At 47.2% G+C, this 20,019-nt stretch overlaps 1 protein-coding gene across 2 annotated transcripts in view; it reads left to right on the top strand.

The window, feature by feature from the left end:
* The window catches only part of Trappc9 (trafficking protein particle complex subunit 9), a 456,412-nt gene that overhangs the window by 16,736 nt on the left and 419,657 nt on the right, over nt 1–20,019 (top strand). The window contains exons 5-7 of one of the 2 annotated variants that reach the window (XM_051159558.1): nt 1,860–1,886; nt 10,159–10,280; nt 15,748–15,873. In XM_051159558.1, the coding sequence (XP_051015515.1) occupies nt 1,860–1,886; nt 10,159–10,280; nt 15,748–15,873 (275 nt within the window). The remainder of the gene's footprint in view (nt 1–1,859; nt 1,887–10,158; nt 10,281–15,747; nt 15,874–20,019) is intronic. The other variant, XM_051159557.1, reaches the window with a different exon arrangement.

Below are 20,019 nucleotides of genomic sequence, written 5' to 3' on the forward strand. Positions count from 1 at the left end.
AGGAGGAGAAAGACACCCGATGTTAACCTCTGGTCTTTGTACATACATGCATGTACACATGCACCATATGAACACACCACATGCACATGTACAATAGTACATATACACACGTCCTACACCATTCCTGAAAGATAAAGCAGAAACCAGCAGCTGGAGAGATGGCTTGGTTAGTAGAGTGCCACACAAGCACAAGGACCTCACTTCTGTCTCCAGAACCAGTGGGTATGGTGGTGTGTACGGGCATCTCAAAGCTGGGAAGCAGACAGGTGGATTGTTGGGTCTGCCACACCTAATTGGCAAGCCATAGGCAGTTAATTAGTTTTGAGATCCTGTCTCAAAAAAGAAAACAACACAAGACTTGGTGGATCTCTCATGAGGCATGGCATATGGGGTTGACCTCTGGCCTCCATGTGTGACAGAGAAAGTGTGTGTGTGTGTGTGTGTGTGTGTGTTTAAAGGTTTCATACACATCATAGCTGTTAGCTGTAGCACCATAACTGTGGGGCTTATTCTTTACATAGTGGAGCAAATAAGCTGTGAAATAAGATAATAGGCTGTTGGGATCCACCTTTTGGAATCTAAAACTGCTTAGAAATGACAACAGCTAATGATGAACATGAGTCTTGGGCCCGGGAGCTCACGGTGTGCTTTGCTGTAATGGGACTTTACCTTCTGCAGAGAGACTGCTTGGCCTTCACCGGCATCTGGGTAGCTTGGCAGATAAGGGATGCTTTCCCGGCTTCTTGAGAATAGTGGGACTAATTGTTTCATGTGTGAACTCACTACAAAGCTCCTTTTCCCTCCCTTTTATCTTTCTCCCCCATTTAAAAAATTATTTATTTATTTTATTTTATTTGTGTGTGTGTGTGTGTGTGTGTGCGCGCGCGTGCATGGATGTACCATGGGCATACAAGTGCTCTCAGAGACCAGAAGAGGGCATTGGATTCCCTAGAGCTGGAGTTATAGGTAGGGGGTACACTGCATAGTGTGGGTACCAGGACCTGATTCTTGGTCCTCTGCCAGAGCAGTACTCCTAACGGCTGAGCCATCTTTCCAGCTTCTGTCACTCACTTTGAGACAGTGTCATGTGTATCCCAGTCTTGCCTCAAACTTACTGTGTAGCCAAGGATGATTGTGACCTCCTGATTCTTTCCTCTGAGTGCTGGAATTACTGACCTGTGCGGCCATGCCCAGTTTATGCAGTGATGGGAATTGAACCCAGGGCTTTGTGTATACTAGGTGTATACTAGGCAAGCACTCTACCAACTGGGCTACATCTTCAACATAAACTACCTCCAAACATTGCAAATCCTTAGTTTTGATAAGTGTCCTATAATTCATAATTCATTTCTGTGTGAGTGAGTGACTGTATGTGTGTGTGTGATTTTATCTCTGTCTATCTCTCTGTCTCTCTCTCTATCTATAAAGGGGGGGATTGACAAATGATCAGGGGGAGTATTATTATATTAACCATATTTCCTTCTGAGGCCTTTGATGCCTCAGTCAGGAGTTCTCACATATATTTGGGGAAAAAAAAAAAGGTTTCTCTTGTTATTGGTTTATTGGTGAAATTAGGGTCTTGTTTAAGGAGCCTGCAGAGCCTGAGTTCAGAGCGCAGGAAGACGTAGGGGGCACTTTCCTCTCTGTTCATGACAGGATTAACAGTAGATCTTCTGTTTTCCCCACAGAAGCAGGAAAGCCCTGTGCCTGCCATACTGTTGCTCACAGTTGCGCTATGACAGCTGCTAGCACCTCAGGCCTCTCAGGGTTTATGCAAACTGTAAAATGTGTTCTGCTGGTTATCTTTGAAAGTGGTTTTGTTTTCCAAATAAAAGACCGTGATCTGTTCTTTCTTCCAGGGGCGCAAGAGGTCCTCATTGACCCAGGTACATGATCTGCGTGCTTAGTCTCCTTTGGTTATGATTTTTTTTTTTTTTTTTTAAGTGCTTGTTTTCATGGTGTTGTGAATGAATGGTTTCTGCTTCTGGATTGTGGTCTTTGGAACGTTCTGATTTAAGTAACTTTAAATCAGAACTGTGACAAGCCTGATCATTGTTTGGTCCTTATTTGATGGGGCGCCCTACTGCTTCATGTTGTCTGGTGAAGAGGAGCACTTTCCCCCTGGCATGGTGAAGTGAGTGACTGGGGAGAATTCTTGGAATGCACTGAGCATGCCTATGCTGTTGATTTTGAATCCCTTCATGGTAATGACTTTGCTCTGAGCCTATGGCCTATGCTCCTTTCCACAGTGATTTTAAATTTCCTGTTGCTTTTTCTTTTCTTTGAGATAGGGTTTCTCTGTGTAGCCTTGGCTGTCCTGGACTCACTTTGTAGAGCAGGCTGGCCTCGAACTCACAGTGATCTGCCTGCCTCTGCTTCTCATGAGTGTTGGGATTACAGACAATGTGCCATTGTGCCTGGCTTCTGTTCATTTTTAATAGACATTATTATTATTATTATTATTATTATTATTATTATTATTATTATTATTATTATTAATTATTATTATTATTGAGATAGGTCTTCCTATGTAGTTCAGGCTGGTCTTGAATTAATGGCAATCCTCCTGCCTCAGCCTCCTAATGTATTCCTAAGAAATCTTGCATTTTTTTCCTTTTTCATAGTGTTGGGCTTTTCTCTCCCTTCTTAACTTTCTGTCATTAATCCGACAGAAGCTTGTTTTGTTACTGTGCTTAATTATTTCATGATGAGTTCAATTAATTTTGGCTTAATTAGAAGCAATGGCTGAGTAGGTAACAGTGCAGTAGCAGATGCCTTCCTTCAAAGAATACCAACCAGGCAGTCGTGTCCCATACTCCAGCCGGCTGTTTTCATCTCGTGCGTGGCTAGGTTCAACGTGGAGTCACCTCCAGCACATTTGTGCCGTCCAATTCGAGGCTGTCTCTATGCTGCCCAGCTTCCCAGTACGGCTTGCGAAAAGCACAGAGGACCCAGATGCTTGCAATGTTTTGTTTGCTTTCTGAAGAAAAAGAAGCACAAGGGCAGGGCTTCTTGTGACAGCAGCCAGTGACCTTCTGTGCTTGTGACAGTTAGGTTGACAAGCCAGGAGTGGTGGCATACACCTGTGATTTCATCTGTACACAGGAGGCTGAGGAAGGAGCCAGCTTCAGCTATGTCTCATCACTCTGTCTCAGAAACAAAACATGCCCCTCAAACAAAACCAACCAACCAACCTGGGGACAGGAGAGATGGCCTAGTGCATAAGAGTGCTTCCTGCTTTTGCAGAGGGACTGAATTCGGTTCCCAGCAACCGTGTTGCATCGCTCACAAACGCCTGTAACTCCAGCTTCAGGGGCTCTGAAATCTGCTTCTGGACTCTGCTGGTGCCTGCATGCACACACACACACACACACACGCACACGCACACGCACACGCGCACACGCACACCACACACACATGCATGAAACTGAAACAAAACAAGGCAACCAAGAATGAAATGAATGTTGAATGCTTCAATATTCCTGAGCCCTAACTGGCTAGTAGAGCCTGCTATGAAATACCGAATTTTATTGTGTTAACCGTACTTGTAGGAGAAGTAGGAGACAAATTAGAATGACTGTTGCTGAGGTAGGGAAGGATGTGCGTGTTATTTGTGAAAATGTGGAGAATAAAGTTCTGTGGTTGAGTTTGCAGAGCTCGGAGCATATGTGGGCTGGAATATGGGCTGTGACAATGATCACTTAAGACCATGTCAGAGCCCGTAGTTGGCAGAGCCACCAGCTGAAGATGCAGCTGCCAGTCAGCGGTACCACCGGGGGCTGGGGGACATCTGTGCAGCCATCCTAAGTGAGAGCAGCCTGGGCCTGACTCACCAAGGGCGACAAGGCAAGAGGCGGAGGCTCTTGTCATCCCAAGCCCAGCCCTTGCTTCACAGAGAAGCCACGTGCACAGAGCCATCTTAGAGTCCAGCCACTCGCTCAGAGGTTTGATCATCACGTGGAGAGAGCTTTTGTCTTTTCCCCAGAGAAGGCTAGCTTGGGATCTTTCTGCTTCCTTTGGCTCTGGGTGTTCGTGTCACTGCTAATTAAGAACAGAGGGCCTTCTCCTTCACAGCGGCAGACAGACTTGTCAACTCTTGCTCTATGCTTTAAATGCAAGGATTCCTTTCTCAAAGCCCTTTTTTGCTCTTACCATGGTATGCACATCCAACAAGTACCTCCAAGCCGAAGTCTTTGGCTAGTTTCATTCTGCTCTCTTGCTTGTCTCACTTTGGTGCTGAGGTTGGTGCCCTCTTCCAATGACAACAAAAGAAAATGAAAAGAAAACCAAAAACCAAACCAAAAACAACCTAGCAATATGCACTCAGGTGAGAACACTGCTTAATTTTTAAAAGCAGCTTCAAAACAAGTCTACAAACAAGCACAGCAGGCCACTGTAGGACTTTCAGCTCCCAAACAAGAAGCTCCCACACCCTCCGCAATCTCCCTTCCAATCCCTTCTGTTACCCATCTTCCTCTGGGCTCCCTCAGCGCCAGTTTACTTTCTCATTCCAGGCTGGCCTCTGTGTCCCGCTTGCATCTCATAAACTGTGTCTTTTGGGATTGGCTTCTTTGACTTAATGTTTTGAAGGTCCATCCTTGTAGCACTGCTCAGGACTTCACATCACTGTGATGTGTTACACAGGCCTGTCAACATGCCGCATTTTGTTTTTCTAGTCTATCAGCCACTAGCCTGCGTGAACCTACTCTTTGGCTTTTAGGAACAGTGCTGCTATGAGCATCGTGGATATTTTTGTATGTATCTGTTTTAAATTCTCTTATGCATACAGAAATCTGGGGAGTGGAATAGCGGGGTCAGACAACCATTGGAGTCTACCTTCTTGAGAAACTACCAGATAGTTCTCCACTCCCAGCAGCCTTTGCGAGTTTGTCCCTCTGTGTCTGCCACAGCAAGCGTCACCTTCCTCACCCTCGGTGGGTAAACAGTGGGTGCCTCACTGCTCTTGGGACTCAGGGCACTGGAGTTTCTCCTACAGTTGGCAAGTGCCTTCTCAAAGCACACTGGCCACTGGCATACCTGCTCTGGGAAAGGGCTGCTCTCCTCTGTCTGTTAATTATTGAGCTGCAGCCCGTTGTTGCTATGTTCTAGGTACACGTCGCTCATCAGACACATGGCTAGCAAAACCCTGGATCCGCGCAGTGCCGCTTTGTCTTGCAGCAGCTGAGTGAGACCAAGGTGTTCCCAAAGGCAGCCTTGATGGGGCTGTCTGTGCTTAACCACACAGGGGCCGGATCACACGACCAAGCCTGTGATCTGATGGCAGAAGCTTCCTGAAGCCCACACTGAGGCTCATTACCAGTTTGGGCAGAGGAGATTCATTACTTAGATTTGACAAGAGGAGAGGACTATTGATTTCTTGGCTCAATTAAGATGTTCTTTCTGGGTTAAAGTGTGTCGCACTCTATTGTAAACAAAGGCATGTCCGCGGGAGCAGGGCTGGGGGAGCTGTCACCCCTGTGTCTGTGTATTTCACTCCGTTTCTCAGAGCATTGTGTAGCTTTTCAGATGGTCTGCCTTTAGAATTCTATTTAAAAGGCACCCCTGGGTCCAGCGCAGTTTGTCCGACTTTATCCTGGCTTATTGTGTGGAACTCTAGTCTGCAGAAAAGATTTCACACCGTCCTGTTGAGCTTGTCCAGTGTTGGGGTTTCTAGGCCTTTCCTCTGCATACGGTTGGTGGGGTTGGTTCTCAAATGTGGCTCCCCTTTCCTTCTTGGTTACAGAATGAAAGCCTCTGAAAAGGCTTGCATAGTGTGTTAGATTGGATAGTATGTTATATAAACTACCCAAGGAGTGTGATGTGCCTGTGACTTGTGTTTTCAGTTTATGAGAGCTTAGCTACATGCTTAAGATTTTTTAAAAAAGATTTATTTATTCATTCTTTTTTCATTTTTGTTTTTGTTTTTTGAGACAGGGTCTCTCTGTGTAGCCTTGGCTGTTCTGCAGTCACTTTGTAGACCAGGCTGGCCTTGAACTCATAGCGATCCGCCTGCCTCTGCCTCCTGAGTGCTGGGATTAAAGGCGTGGGCCACCACACCTTTATTATGGATGCAGTGTTCTGCTTGCATGTCCACCTGCAGGCCAGAAGAGGGCACCAGATCTCATTATAGATGGTTGTGAGCCACTATGTGGTTGCTGGGAATTGAACTCAGGACCTTTGGAAGAGCAGCCAGTACTCTCAACCTCTGAGCCATCTCTCCAGCCCAAGTTTGTTTGTTTGTTTTGACTAGGCATTTACTTACCTCTTTATAATTATTTCAAGGGATATTTATGTATTTTTAAACATGACTTATTATCAAAACCATGTCCATTGTGGAGCTTTTAAAAAATAATTTATTTATTTTTATTTTATGTGCATTGATATTTTGCCTGCATGTCTGTCTGTGTGAGGGTATCAGATCTTGGAGTTGCAGACTCCAGTTGTTAGGTGCCATGTGGGTGCTGGGAATTGAACCTGGTCCCCTGGAAGAGCAGCCAGTGCTCTTAACCGCTGAGCCATCTCTCCAGTCTTCTCATTGTAGAGCTTTAAAAGGGAATAAAAAGTAAAATAGATTTGAAAGTTACTCACTACCCACTTGTATTTTTCTTTGAGGTGGTTGTGTTTGTGGTTGTGTGTTTCTTTTTTTGCGGGGGAGGGTGTCCCTTGAATTTCCATATGAATTTTAGGGATAGATAGTCAATTTCTGAAAACAATCTGCTGGGATTTTAATAGTGATTATTCTGAGTCTATAGACCAACCCTGGATGTACTAGGTACTGTCACCTAAAGAATATTACATCTTCCAGGGCTGGAGAGATGGTTTAGCAGTTAAGAGCACAGACGGCTCTGGTGGAGGTCCTGGGTTTGGTTACCACACCCACCTCAGGTTACTTACAGTTGCCTGTAACTCCAGCTCCAGCAAATCCATTGCCTTCTACTGCGCTTGCTTATGGCATCTTATTTTTTGGTATACTGTGCTTTTATTTTCATTTGATTGGAAGTATGTTTTCATTTCCCATTGAGATGTATAGCTGGGTGTTTGGTCTTTACTTTCCACGTTTTTATGAATTCCCCAAATTTCCTGCTGTGGTGGTGGGGAGAACTTATGTTCAACTTCAGCTCATTTGCACGTGGTGAGACCCTCTTGTGACCCAGTGTCTGAAAACTTTGCTGGGTACTGAGGGGAAGCTCTCCTTTGCCACAGGGCAATGTCTGTATGTCCTTTCATCACGGAAGGGACAATCCCATTTTCTTTCTGCTGTGAGATTTCTGCAGTCCACCCTTTATCTTCTTCCACCTTCCTTAAAAACCACAGCCCTCTCAGTATTTCTGCCCCGGCCAACTTACTCCTAATTCCTTTGATGATAGATCTTCAGGCTCTTACCAATGTGTGTGTTTATTTCCTGGAGTGGGAAAGAGATGTATGTTCTCGCACTGCACTTGTCCTTTAATGGGGACCCAGCAGGTGTCACTAAAGCTGGAGAACGTGCAGTGCTGAGACTCCTCTCTAATCGGCCCTGTGCCAACAGTGAGGGGCCACTTACTCTCCTCGTTGATTTATTTATTTGCTGTGTTGGTGCACAGTAGTCCCAGGGTGCATGTGGAAGTCAGTCAGTGGGAGTCAGGTCTTTCTCTCTCTACCATGTGGGGGTCGTTGGGTTCAACGGAGGAGCCGTCTCACCAGCCCCAGAATTCTAATTTTTCTTAACCCTTCATTTAAAATACCTAAAAATGTACAAATCGTATCAAGGAAAGTATCTTAGTCACTCTGTCTCTCCCTCAGTGTTCTCAGAGCTTTGAAAGAGTGAACTGCAAACTACCACCATCCTAGTCCGTCAGGGACACTTTCCATTGTCAAGGCCACCATAGCACACAGTCAAAGGACTTGCGCATTGATGTATTGCTTTTCTTTACTTTGCACATCTTACATATGTTCCACCAACTGTGCACCTTAGTGTACAGGCTGTAGGTGCCCCAAAAGCACCTTTGTGGCAGACTTGGCTTTGTGCGTTACTGGCTTTGGGGCATGACCACTGCGTCTCTTGCCACAGGTGGCTGTGGCAGTGTTACAGTGGTGCTTGACTCTGCTGATGTGTGGCTGCTCTCTGTGTAGCTTTGCTTGTCTTTGATTTATTCTTCTTTTTACATGGATGTATCTGCCTGGGTTTCCAGGATTGAACTTTGCATCTAATCTTGCAAAGCAAGGATTCACGGCTATCTTGTGAATGATTCAAGGACTGCCTGGCTGAGTCTTTGTCATGTGTCACCTCTAATACCCCTTGCATTTCCTCTAGCCTGGGTTCTCAGCAGCCCATGGAATTGATTTTCCACCTTGTCAGCTAGAGGTTTGGGTCCTGAGGACTGTGTCTCACTGGCTTACAATCATGTTAGGCGTGGGCTGTCAAAACAGTAGATGCCAGGAGAGATCAGGTCTTCTGTGTGCGAGTATTTTTACCTTGTTATTCATTTATTGGGTGAAAGGAAATCACCTTGGTCCACTGGATGTTTTGCAGAGCTAGGCTCTGGTTCCTTATAGACGATGTGGTCACTACGTATGAGATGGTGAGATGGACCCTCCGGCCCTGTACTAAATGAAGCCATCCACTCAGGGAGCGGGCAACTCATGTCTGCCTTCCTTACAAAAGGGAAAGTGTCTGGGGACTTTCCCCATCGTGTTTTTGGGTTAGAGAAGAGCCGTGGCCCCCTGTGAACAATGAAAGTCTCTCCTTCCCCTTCCCCATGCATTTGTTTCCAACTCAATAAGACTCAGGAATTTTGTTAGTGCCAATAAAACACTTCAGTAAGACCCCTGGTCATGTATTAAATATTAATTTGTGCATGACACGTGACATAAAATTGATAGGCACACACAGAGCTGGAGACACAGCGCTGTGGTCAGGGCCAGGCCTCAGGCCCAGCTTTAGAGGCAGTGACTCCATCACCTTGAGAGCTGGGAGAGCCCTGGCTCCTCTAGGCTTTGTCCTACCTGCTGGAGCACCCAGCTCAGTGCTCCCCTGCAGGTGCTAGCTTCCCCTAGCTCAACAGCAGGTGTGCTTCCCCCAGGCATGAATGCATCCTCTTGAACTCTGCTCCCAGGCAATGCCTGGGTCTGCCAGTGCCCAAGCCTCGACTCTGGCCCTGGTGGATTTGAATCTCGTTCTTACAAAGGATGGATCTGAGGTATCTTTTTTCCTCCTACCTCCTCATGGTTCTCTGCTAAAGTTCTCTGCTAAGTTTTTATCGGAAGAGGATTGTGCATAAGATGCCTTTTCCTCTCTCCATTTTGTAGCGTCTCCTAGCTTCGCTTGTCCATCTCTCAACCATCTTTCCATATACCTAGCTGCTCATCATTCTTCTGTCTTGTTCCAAAACACGCACGAGCCGGTTTACAAACCTAGAGAGTGAAAGCATGCAGTTGCGGCAACCGGCCTGGGTTAGAGAGCCTGGCTACCACATGCACTCTAATGGTGCCTGGGGCACTGTGCAGAGCTCATCCTGGCCCTGTGCGGTCAGAAACAGTCACCGAGCTGCCAGCCGGGAAGGGGGGTTTTCGGGAGATGCCCTTGTCTGTGAGACAAACACTTGGCTTAGGAGTTCAGCCAGCAAGGCTTAAGCAGGTAGTTTGTGAGTATTCTGTGACATCAAAGACTTCTGTCTTAACGTCTCCCAGTTGGATTTCTCTCTGCAGTTACTTCTGTTCTGAAGATGGAGTCCTCCACAGCCCCCTCCCTGTGTGAGCTTGGTGGCAAGGGTTGGCCAGAAATAGAAAATGACAGCCATGGAGAGGCAGCTGGCACTTTCAAGTTATTTTCTTGGCTGCTATCCGGCTCAGGAAGTGGCTATGCATTTTCCCTTCTTTGAGGCCCCAGTGTGGTCCCTGGGTCCTGGTCCATATGGTTCTTCTATGTAATACGTTTCATGGTCTTTAATGGAAAATCTTCACAGGGAGGGAAGCCCATCGGAGTTAGTTAACACTGCATGCGATGCTGCTGCCACGGCGAGACCATTACAGCCAGCGGATGATCGGAAGACTTTGGATGGGGTTTAGGTTTCATCAGCATGCGCTTAGGTCTTAGCTCCTGCACACTCACTCCTCTTTAAAGAAATGAGGGACAAAGAGGAACAAGCAAATAACTGTTTTCTCTTTCTCTGTCTGCAGGTGCCCTCACCACCAATGGCATAAATCCTGACACCAGTGCTGAGATTGGACGGGCCAAGAACTGCCTCAGCCCCGAGGACATAATTGATAAATACAAAGAGGCCATTTCCTATTACAGCAAGGTGACATGATGGCTTTGTGCAGTTTTTGTGTCTTTGTGTCTTTCTAATGAGAAAGTTCCCTGCTGTCATTATGTCGTGTTGCAGCTTCTTAGAAATAAAAATACAGTGTAGATTCTACCTCAGTGTTATGGATAGCATTCGTTTGTGAGTGTGTGTGCCATAAGGCACATATGGAGGTCACGGGACACAGAGGAAGTGGTTCTCCCCTTCCACCATGAAACTGTCTCATAAGCCCGTTTTCTTTTTACTTCTTTATGTTAATATTGTATTATTCTCTAGTATATAGTGCTAAATGCCTAAAATGTTTATTTTTCTGATTATAAATAGTGTATATTTACTGTTGATAATTCTACTTCGGCTTTCTGGACTCCTGAAAACCAACGTGTCCTAGTTAGGGTTACTGTTGCTCTGATGAAACACCACGACTGGCAGCAATTTGGGGAGGAAAGGGTTTATTTGACTTATATTCCCATATCACAGTTTGTCACTGAAGGAAGTCAGGATAGGAACTCAAAACAGGGCAGGAACCTGGAGGCACGAGCTGATGCCGAGGCCATGGAGGGGTGCTGCTTACTGGCTTGCTCCCCATGGCTTGCTCAGCCTGCTTTCTTATAGAACCCAGGGCCACCAGCCCAGGGGTGGCACCACCCACCATGGGCGGGGCCCAACTTCATCAGTCACTAATTAAGAAAATACCTTACATACAGGCTTGCCTGCAGCCTGGTCTTATGGAAGGTTTCCCCCGCCCCCCCCCCCCCAGTCTAGATTCCCTCCTCTCAGATGACTGTAGCTTGTGTCAAGTTGACATAAAACTAGCCAGCATACAATGCCAGTGGTCATTTTATAAAAACGGAGAGCAGACTTTACTGCTTCTCCTCTGGCATGGTGTCTTTCCTCTGTCCTCTTAAACCTCACATGTCAAGACTTAGAATGTCCTGCAGCTCAGTCCATCCTATGGATGCAGCATTTTTCCACTTTTGACTTATTTATTTTGAGGCGATAGGGATTGAGCTTAGGCCCTTCACAACCTAGGCAAGTGCTCTAACATTGAGCTCTAGCCTAATCCTGATATTGTTTTAAAAGTTCAAAGATTGCTACTAAAATTTGAAAAAGAATTCTCAAGCCACACAAAGGAGTGATGTGAAGAGAACAAGAAACAGCCCTGCTTTCTCCACCCTCCTCTCTAGGCTGATAACTTTGCTATCCATCACTCTTGACTTAAAAAAAAAAAAAAAAGATTTAAAAAAAATTGGGCAGTGGTGGTGGTGGTGGTGGGTGTGGTATGTGTGCATGCAGTACCAATGGTGACCAGAAGGGGGCATCAGACCCCCCCCCCCAACTCGAGTTACAGATGGTTATGAGCCTCCATGGGGCAGCCTATGTGCTAACTACTGGACCACCACCTCTCCAGCCCCACTTCTTGACTTTTTTTTTTGGCCTGTGGGAGATGTATATTTTGTTTGTCTCAAGCCACATGTGCTTTGAAGTCTGCCATATTCAACTGGCAGTACCTTATGGATGGCAGATGTCCTCTCACCTTGGCACTAAACTCTCCCAAGATTCCTGTGGTGAGGTTTTGTGAGATGAGACAGCTGTTCTGAGGGAACTGGTCATGGCAGCTCCTAGCGGCTCTCTTGGAATCACTGTGAATTGCCTACTGATGTTTACAGTTTCCCCCCACTTACACTGCTACAGAAAAATTCTGTTCTCTGGCTCTCATGTGGGTGTGCCAAAGGCTGGTTTTGTAGATGTCAGTCACTGAATAGGACATGAATGCGATCAGGGGTTATCTGCAATGTATCTTAATTCCCTCTCTGACATAGAAAGACCCAGATTATTTATTTAAATGATTGTGTGTGTGTGTGTGTGTGTGTGTGTGTGTGTGTGTGTGTGTGTATTCCTCCTCCCCTTTGGGGCATGAGGCAGGGTGGAGACAGGGTCTCACTGTGTATCTCTGGCTAGCTTGTACTCACTATATAGACCAGGCTGGCCTTGAAGCCTACCTCTGCCTCCTTCATAAAATTACCTCTGTAAGCCAGGTGATGGTGGCACACATCTTTAATCCCAGCCTTTAATCTCGAATCTCTGTGAGTTCTAGGCCAGCCTGGTCTACAGTGCTAGTCCAGGACAGCCAGGGCTACACAGAGAAACTCTGTCTCAAAAATAAAAAAAAATTTAACCTCTGTAATTTATTGCTTTATGCAATGGATGTAACTGAGTCTCCAGCTATCTGTTTTACCATAATTTATCAAATTCCTGTTTTATTTTAAGCCTTTCTTGCCCTCTTTTTTCTTTTGCCTTGAAGTTTTATCTGCTTAGCTTGGTATACATTTTAAAACTTTTATTTATTTATTTATTTTTGAGACAGGGTTTCTCTGAGTAACCCTGGCTGCCCTTGAACTTGCTGTGTAGATGAGGCTGGCTTTCAATTCAGAGATCCGCCTGCCTCAGCCTCCCAAGTGCCCCCCCCAACACCTGACTACATTTTAAGCTTCTTACTTCTTCCTACTGATCTTCCCTTTTTCCTTTCTCCAGCACTGTGATGCTTTATCTATTGTGGGTTATTTAGTAACTAGTCGTATAAGTCTTTTTTGTTTGTTTGTTTGCTCGTATGGGGATCAAACCCTGGGCTGTGCTCATGCTGGGCACCCCACCAGATGCCCTACCATTATGCCACCCAGCCAGCCTTGGTGCTCCACCACTGTGCCACCCAGCCTGCCTTGGTGCCCCACCACTGTGCCACCCAGCCTGCCTTGGTGCCCCACCACTGTGCCACCCAGCCTGCCCTGGTGACCCACCACTGTGCCACCCAGCCTGCCTTGGTGACCCACCACTGTGCCACCCAGCCTGCCTTGCAAAGCCTTCTTTCTCGTGGGATGATGGGTTACTATTCTTCAGTAACTCTGAGATACATTACTTAGTCCAAAGTGAAACTGTGGACTACATGGTAAGCTTCATATTTTGGGAAGAAGATGTCCTCACAGCACTGCTTGCCTCTGTATGAGGTCCCAGGGCCTCTAAATTTCCATACTGGACTTACGGCCCCTTTGTATAGTGCTATGATTTATTTTTCCCAGAATAGAATACAAACAGTTTTGATTCTTTTTTTTTTTTTTTATAAAGATTTGATTTATTTATTAAGTATCCAGTGTTCTTGCCTGCATGTACACCTGCACACCAGAAGAGGGCACCAGATCTCATTACAGATGGTTGTGAGCCACCATGTGGTTGCTGGGAATTGAACTCAGGACCTTTGGAAGAGCAGGCAGTGCTCTTAACCTCTAAGCCATCTCTCCGGCCCTTGATATGTCTTTATATTCCAAACTATTGTATATCTCGTGGCATATTTTACATATGGAATTTCTTGCCATGCCATTTACTTAAGCTGTTGCATAGAAATGTAGTATGCTTTAAAAAATACATTTGTTTATTCAGTGCTTGTGTGTGCGTGTGCGCGCACACATCTGGAGGCTAGAGTACCAACTTGTGGTATTGATTTCTCCCTTCCATGCCCTACAGTCCCTGGGATTGAACTGAGGAACCCAAGTTTGTCAGTCTTTGTGACAAGTGTTTTTACTTGCTGAGCCATTTTACGTTGCTGGCTCCAGACTGACTTTTTATTGTTCATTTTAAAGCTAGCTGCTTAAAAATGAAATTAGAGCCCTTTCATGTCTATTATAGGAAAATACTCTCCAAGAACATCAAAAGGAATTGTTAACGCAGGGGTAGAAAGGTGGTGTAGGCCTAGGGAAATAGGGTTCCAACTGCACACACTTGAGAGCCACCCTCTTGCCATTGTGAGCACACTTGTGGCTCACCGTCTGGTAGTGCCATCTCACCAGCCATGCCTCAGTGGCCACCTAGTGTGTCACCTGTGTCCTTGAACATCCGAACCTCACCTCTGGAGTAAAGAGTGGTCTGCTGCGCACAACAAAGGAGTTAGGTGGCTTTGTCCCCACCATCCGGAGTAGGTAGCAGACAGCAGAGTGCAGACAGAACTCCCCCTGCTCTCTCTAGCCATCTGACTCTGTGCAGGTCTGCAGCCTCAGATCACCGTTTTCTCATCTCTCTGCTGCATAGAGTGCTTAATCAAGGCCAATGATTTTTACATATATAAGTGGCCAGCACAGTGGCAGGCTCATTAGTACTGCTCAATAAAGCAGTGGTTATTGCCTCCTCTTTCTGGGCTCAGTATTCTGCATGGCATCTGGGCAGAGCCAGCTCCTCATATGCATGGCAAGCAGACGGAAGGAGGAAATCCGTGCCTTGCTCTCCTTGAGTAATATTTTTATTCCTGTGCTTCGCTGAGCCCTTTCTACTTTTCTCTCCTCTCTCACCTCCTCCCCCGAAGAGCCTGAGCCATGCTTGATCCAGTGCTTGGCTTTCATTCAGTATTCATTAAGAGGCATCATCTGCAGACGGGCCTCTGTGAATGGCGTCTTCCCGGACTCCTGATGGTCTCAGGATGGTCTGTGGTATTAGGAGAGATGAGTTGGAACCTCAGACAGCCTGCAACCTTACATTTTTCTTTAGGCACAAGAAAATAGGCTGAGGTCACTTGTCTCCGTTAGTGTCACATGCAAGTATGTTGGCCGCCATCATCATCATCATCGTCAGTGCATGGGCAGTAGGGTAGTAGTTTGGGAGAGCAGAGAACTGAGCTTATGTGGTCCCTGTGTCCACACAGCCATGAGTGCACATCTGTCATCACTCGAGTCCTCTGTCTCATTCATGCTTTTCAGATCTGTTTTTCTTAGACCTATAGCTTGAGAATAATTCCTAAGGTGCTCCTGAGCCAGAACACTATATTGCTGCATTTTGCTGCCCAGTCCCATTGTGTGTGGGTTGCTGCTTGCTACGGTCAGCTAGGCGGAGAGTGGACAATGAGGACTGTCCATGGTGCTGAACCATCTCCCTGTCCTAAAGGAGACGTCCTTAGTCACTTTAGTCTTGATGAAGAGGAGGCCCTGTTCTGTTCCGGTGCCCGCGGGTTGGTATAGGTGGTTCTGAGATGAGATCAGTGGCCCTGAACACAGACATTCCGGATGTCTTCTGCAAAAGGCAACAAATTCCCAACAGCTGCATTCAAGCCGCAGGTGTGAGAACAGCATTTAAGTAAGAAAAATGTCAAAGCATCCATTCGTAATATGGGCTGAGCATCCCTCACTCAAAAACCAAAATCCCCAAACCCAGGCTTCTCTAAATGCTAATCATTTCTGGTCTCGAGGAACCCGCAGTCTGTCTGCCCCTGGAACACGCATCACGGTTGTATGATTTTAATCAACGCAAACACACTTAGATGGCCAAAGGCTTATTCCAACTTGTACCTATTAAGACAGACTCTCAGAAGTAGCTCCCCCCACCCCACCCCCCAAGGGCACCGGGGACCTTGTGTATGGGAAGTGCTGTTGGGGACATCTGCTGTCCTTGCTGCTTGCTGACAGGGGTGTTCTCTTTATACCTACAGTATAAGAATGCTGGAGTGATCGAGCTAGAAGCTTGTGTCAAGGCCGTGCGTGTCCTGGCTATACAGAAGCGTGGCATGGAAGCTTCGGAGTTTCTTCAGAATGCTGTGTACATCAACCTCCGGCAGGTGAGTGTGTGCCCGCCTCTGTGGCAGGTGGTTCAGGTCTCCTGGAATGTGTCACCCGTGTGACCCAGCTTGGAGCTTGTGTGGTATAATAAAAACGAAGGCATCACATCCCAAGAACCAAGTGCATGTGAGTCTTTGTATGCCCAGCTTCTTCACTGTAGTTTTAAAACTCAAAATTCACCATCTTCTCCCGATTTAAAAAAAAGGTTATTTATTTATTTATTTTAAAATTTTATTTTACATGCATTGGTATTTTGGATCCTTGGAACAGGAGCTTTAGACAGTTGTGAGCTGTCATGTGGGTGCTGGGAATTGAACCTGGGTCCTCTGGAAGAGCAGTCAGTACTCTTAACTCCTGAGCCATCTCTCTAGCCCCCCCTATTCTCCTGATTTTTATTTGGAATAATAACATTGGCTTCTTCCAGCTCTGCAACCTTGGCATGCTTTATAGCTCTTGCCTTTGTCAGTAGTGACATATTTGCCATCTGTAATGCTGAGCTGTTTGGTGTACAGAGCCTGAGGCTTGTACAGCTCCTGTCACACAGCAGGTACCTCACAAATGGTTAAAATCTGAGCCTGAAGAGCATGCTGAGGATCGAACCCAGGGCCCCCTGTGTGTGCCAGGCTAGCATTCTTCCTTGGAGTGGCAGCCCCAGCCTGTGAGAAGCTATTTAACAAGACAGCCATGAAAGCATCTGGTGGCAGAGTCACAGCGTCGCTGCCCAGCCTGGAGGCTAGGGAGGCTGTTAGCTGTGTGTAGTCAGGTGGAACTGATCTATAGGCAAGTCAAGGGAGACAGAGCTCCAGCAAGCATCAGCTGGCCCGTAGACACCCTATTAGGGTAGACCTGGAGAGAAGGAGCCACTCTGCCGTCACTGAATGGCAGCTTCATCAGGTAGGCAGGTGTTGAACAGCATATGAGTGATATACCTCAGAGGGGATCTAATCCTGAGTTGTCAGGATTAGTGACAAGCCCCTTTGCCTGATGAGCCATCTCGCCAGTCCCCGAAGCTATGGTGTTTAGGAATACTAAGCCTATAGTCCCTGTAGAGGACTGGAGGGTAGGATGCCCCAATGCCAGGCATACATAAACTTAGTGAAACGTGCATTGGCAGAGATGCTGGGCAGTTAAGACCCGCCAATGCCTGCCTCACAGGGAATGGACCTATGACTGAGGGCAAGAGACCGCCAAAGTTGCTGAAGAGCAGAGGTGGGGTGCTAGTACCTCACTGGCATGGATCATGGAGGGCCAGCAGGGGCCAAGCTGATATGTTTGCCAGGGGACAGTGAGGTTAACACACAGGCCAATGGTACTTCTAGGGCAAGAGGGTAGAGCCCTGACATAAGCCATGCTTCCAAGGGAGGAGTGGTGGGCTCGTCAGATAGACTGGAAAGGGTTCATGGAAGCCTATACATTTGTTGTAGCGAGGAGGCTGGGTTTAGATGAGACAGCCCTGTGTCTCTCCACGGGTCTGCAGTGGGCTAGTGCTGTTGTCATCAGGCCTAGGGGTTTTAGGAGACAGCTTTGAAACACAGAAGAGGCTCCAAGAAGATCTGGTGGGCTTAGTTAGTGCTGGAGGGCGGGGTGGTTGCCAGCCATCCAAGCCCTGCTTTGCCTTTGTAGACCTGCGGGCCCTCCCTTTCTGCAGTTACAGAAGTCATCATTTGTAGATTAAAGGTAGGGTGTTTGGACTTGAACGCAGAACTGTTTGCACAGCTGAGCATGTTAGTTTGGCACACCTCTGCTATTGCATTGCTCTGCCTCAGGCAAACACTAGAGGGCAGCAGTGCTCCGTGGCAAATATGGCCCTGCGGCATAGGGCGGTTGCCAGCCTTTAGTATTCTGCTCAAAGAGGAAGGCCCTTTGCTGTAGTTGACTCATCCTGATGTTTGTCTGCCGGTTGAGAAGGCAGCAAAATAATGAGTTCTGGCGGGATCGTATAATCACAGTCAGAGGAAGGGCTTGTAGTTTTTCTGACGTAGAACAAGCTTTTGGTTCTTAATCCAGCGTGTTCCATTGTGGAGCCGATGGCAATGAGTGACTTTGGCAAATGGTAGACATTTTGGAAGGAATGGTGATGTGACTAGTGCAAGTCCATCTGCCCTTAAGAGTCCCTGCATTAGCTGGTGGCGCACGCCTTTAATCCTAGCACGCGGGAGGCAGAGGCAGGGGAATCTCTGAATTCAAGGCCAGTTTGGTCTACAGAGTGAGTTCCAGGACAGTCAAAGACTATGCAGAGAAGCCCTGTCTTGAAAAAACAAAAACAAAAACAAAGCCAAAACAAAACAAAACAACCCCTCCCCCAAAAAGACCTCTGCATGGACTTCAGGACTGGTGAATAATACATTGGGCTTCAGTGATGCTCTACAAAACAGACGCCGAATCCCTTCTCCCGTGTGCAGGCACAGGGTGGCCTGCACGTGTTGGCTGGTTTAGGTGAGTAGTTTGTGGTAATTATCTGGCACTCCCAAATGGCAGCAAATTGCTGACTGTGTACAGGTCTGTGTGCTGGCCATGAAGGTTTCACAGACAAATGACAGGCTTGGTATAACAGAGTCCCAACAGAGGGGCTGGGACTTCAGCCCCAAGACCCAAGTTTAGTCGTCATTACCTCTGTGTGTGACTAGCTTGTTGTCTGTGGGAAGCCAGAGGCCTTCCTTACTCCTTGTAAGTTGCAAATGCTGCAGCAATGCATACTTAGTGCTACACACCGGCCGGGTACACCAGAGTGGTCAGGAGTCTGCAGGCCTCACTGGCATCCATTCAGAGACTTTCTGAAGTATGAACCTCTCTGTTGGTTGAGATTCTGTGGTCTAAGTGTAGCCGGCTATATCCACAGAGGGAGCTTAGAAAAAGGAACAGTATTACAGGCACCAAATGAGATGATGGCTTAGAGGTGAGGGGTCTCTGGGAGCTGTGCTCATGCACCCTTCCTGTCTTTTTCCTTCCCTCTTGGTGTGGCAAGAGGCAGGCTAGGTGTAGCGTGGCTGGCTGGCTGGCTGGCTGGCTGCCTGCTTGCCTGCCTGCTCTTGAAGTCTAGTGAGCTGCAGACAGTCGTGATCCATGCTGGCCGAGCTGAGGAATAGCGGGGGAACCAGTTGATAGACTTGGAGGCAAACAATTTCCATGTGAGTCATTTCTACAGAAAAAAAAAAAGAACACGCTCCCCCTGGATGCCTTCTGGGGGCTGCTCGGGAGGCATGCATGCCAGGAACATAAGCAGTGCTGCCACATAGAAAAAGGCGCAGCGAAGGAGGATGCACAGGCTGCGATGGCTGTTGCCCAAGCAGCTGGCTTGCAGGGCTTGCAGCTGCTCTAGCTGGTGCTATCTAGGTACCAGCAGAGTGGAGACAGCTCCCTCACTGCTTGCAGCCCGCTTTAAAGACGGGGAAACTGACAAGGAGGCCCAGCCCCCATCTCACAAAGCCCCCTATTGTTATTTAAACCCTCCTCGCTGTGCTACCAAAGCCCAACCATCCTATGGTCCTCCCCCTCCCTCGCCCGCACCCCCCCCCCCCCCAACGCACAAGGAACTGGATACTTTTTTGTTTTGAACCAAAAAACGCGGCCATAAGGGAAAGTGCTAGTAAGGAAGGGTCTGGAAAACCAGAGCAGCGTCTGAGGGTCTCACAGAGGTGTCCTCCTTGACCTCTTCACATCGTAAAGTTCTGAGATGATTTGGGTGCCCTTTAATACCATTTTCCTTTATGAGGCTTTTGAGGAGACTTTCAACCTCTTTGTCTCTGGTTAATTTTCTTTCCAAAGCCATTCAGATTTTATGCAGGCTACTCTGTTCAGATGCAAGAGCGGCCTCTTTGCATTTCTTTTTTGATGGGTTTCCTTAATGAAGCTGTTGCTAAGGAAACAGCTGGTAGGCACTGGAATGATTGCATCCCGAGTACTTCTGTCTGTTTGAGCTTAAAGTCAGGTGGGTGGGAGAGTGGGGAAGGCTGTCATAGCCAGGAGGAGGTATGAGACTGGGGCTGAGGTAATGCTGTGACAGGTGAGACTGGGGCTGTGGTAATGCTGTGACAGGTCTGCTCTTCCAAGGGAACCATTGAATCCGTATGGAGGAAAGACTAGAGAGGAAAAAGGAGAGAGAGAACTGAGAAATTTCTGGTCTAACAAGATTCTGGCATGTAACT

The sequence above is a fragment of the Acomys russatus genome, chromosome 17, assembly GCF_903995435.1.
Source record: "Acomys russatus chromosome 17, mAcoRus1.1, whole genome shotgun sequence".
In the NCBI taxonomy this organism is placed as follows: domain Eukaryota; kingdom Metazoa; phylum Chordata; class Mammalia; order Rodentia; family Muridae; genus Acomys; species Acomys russatus.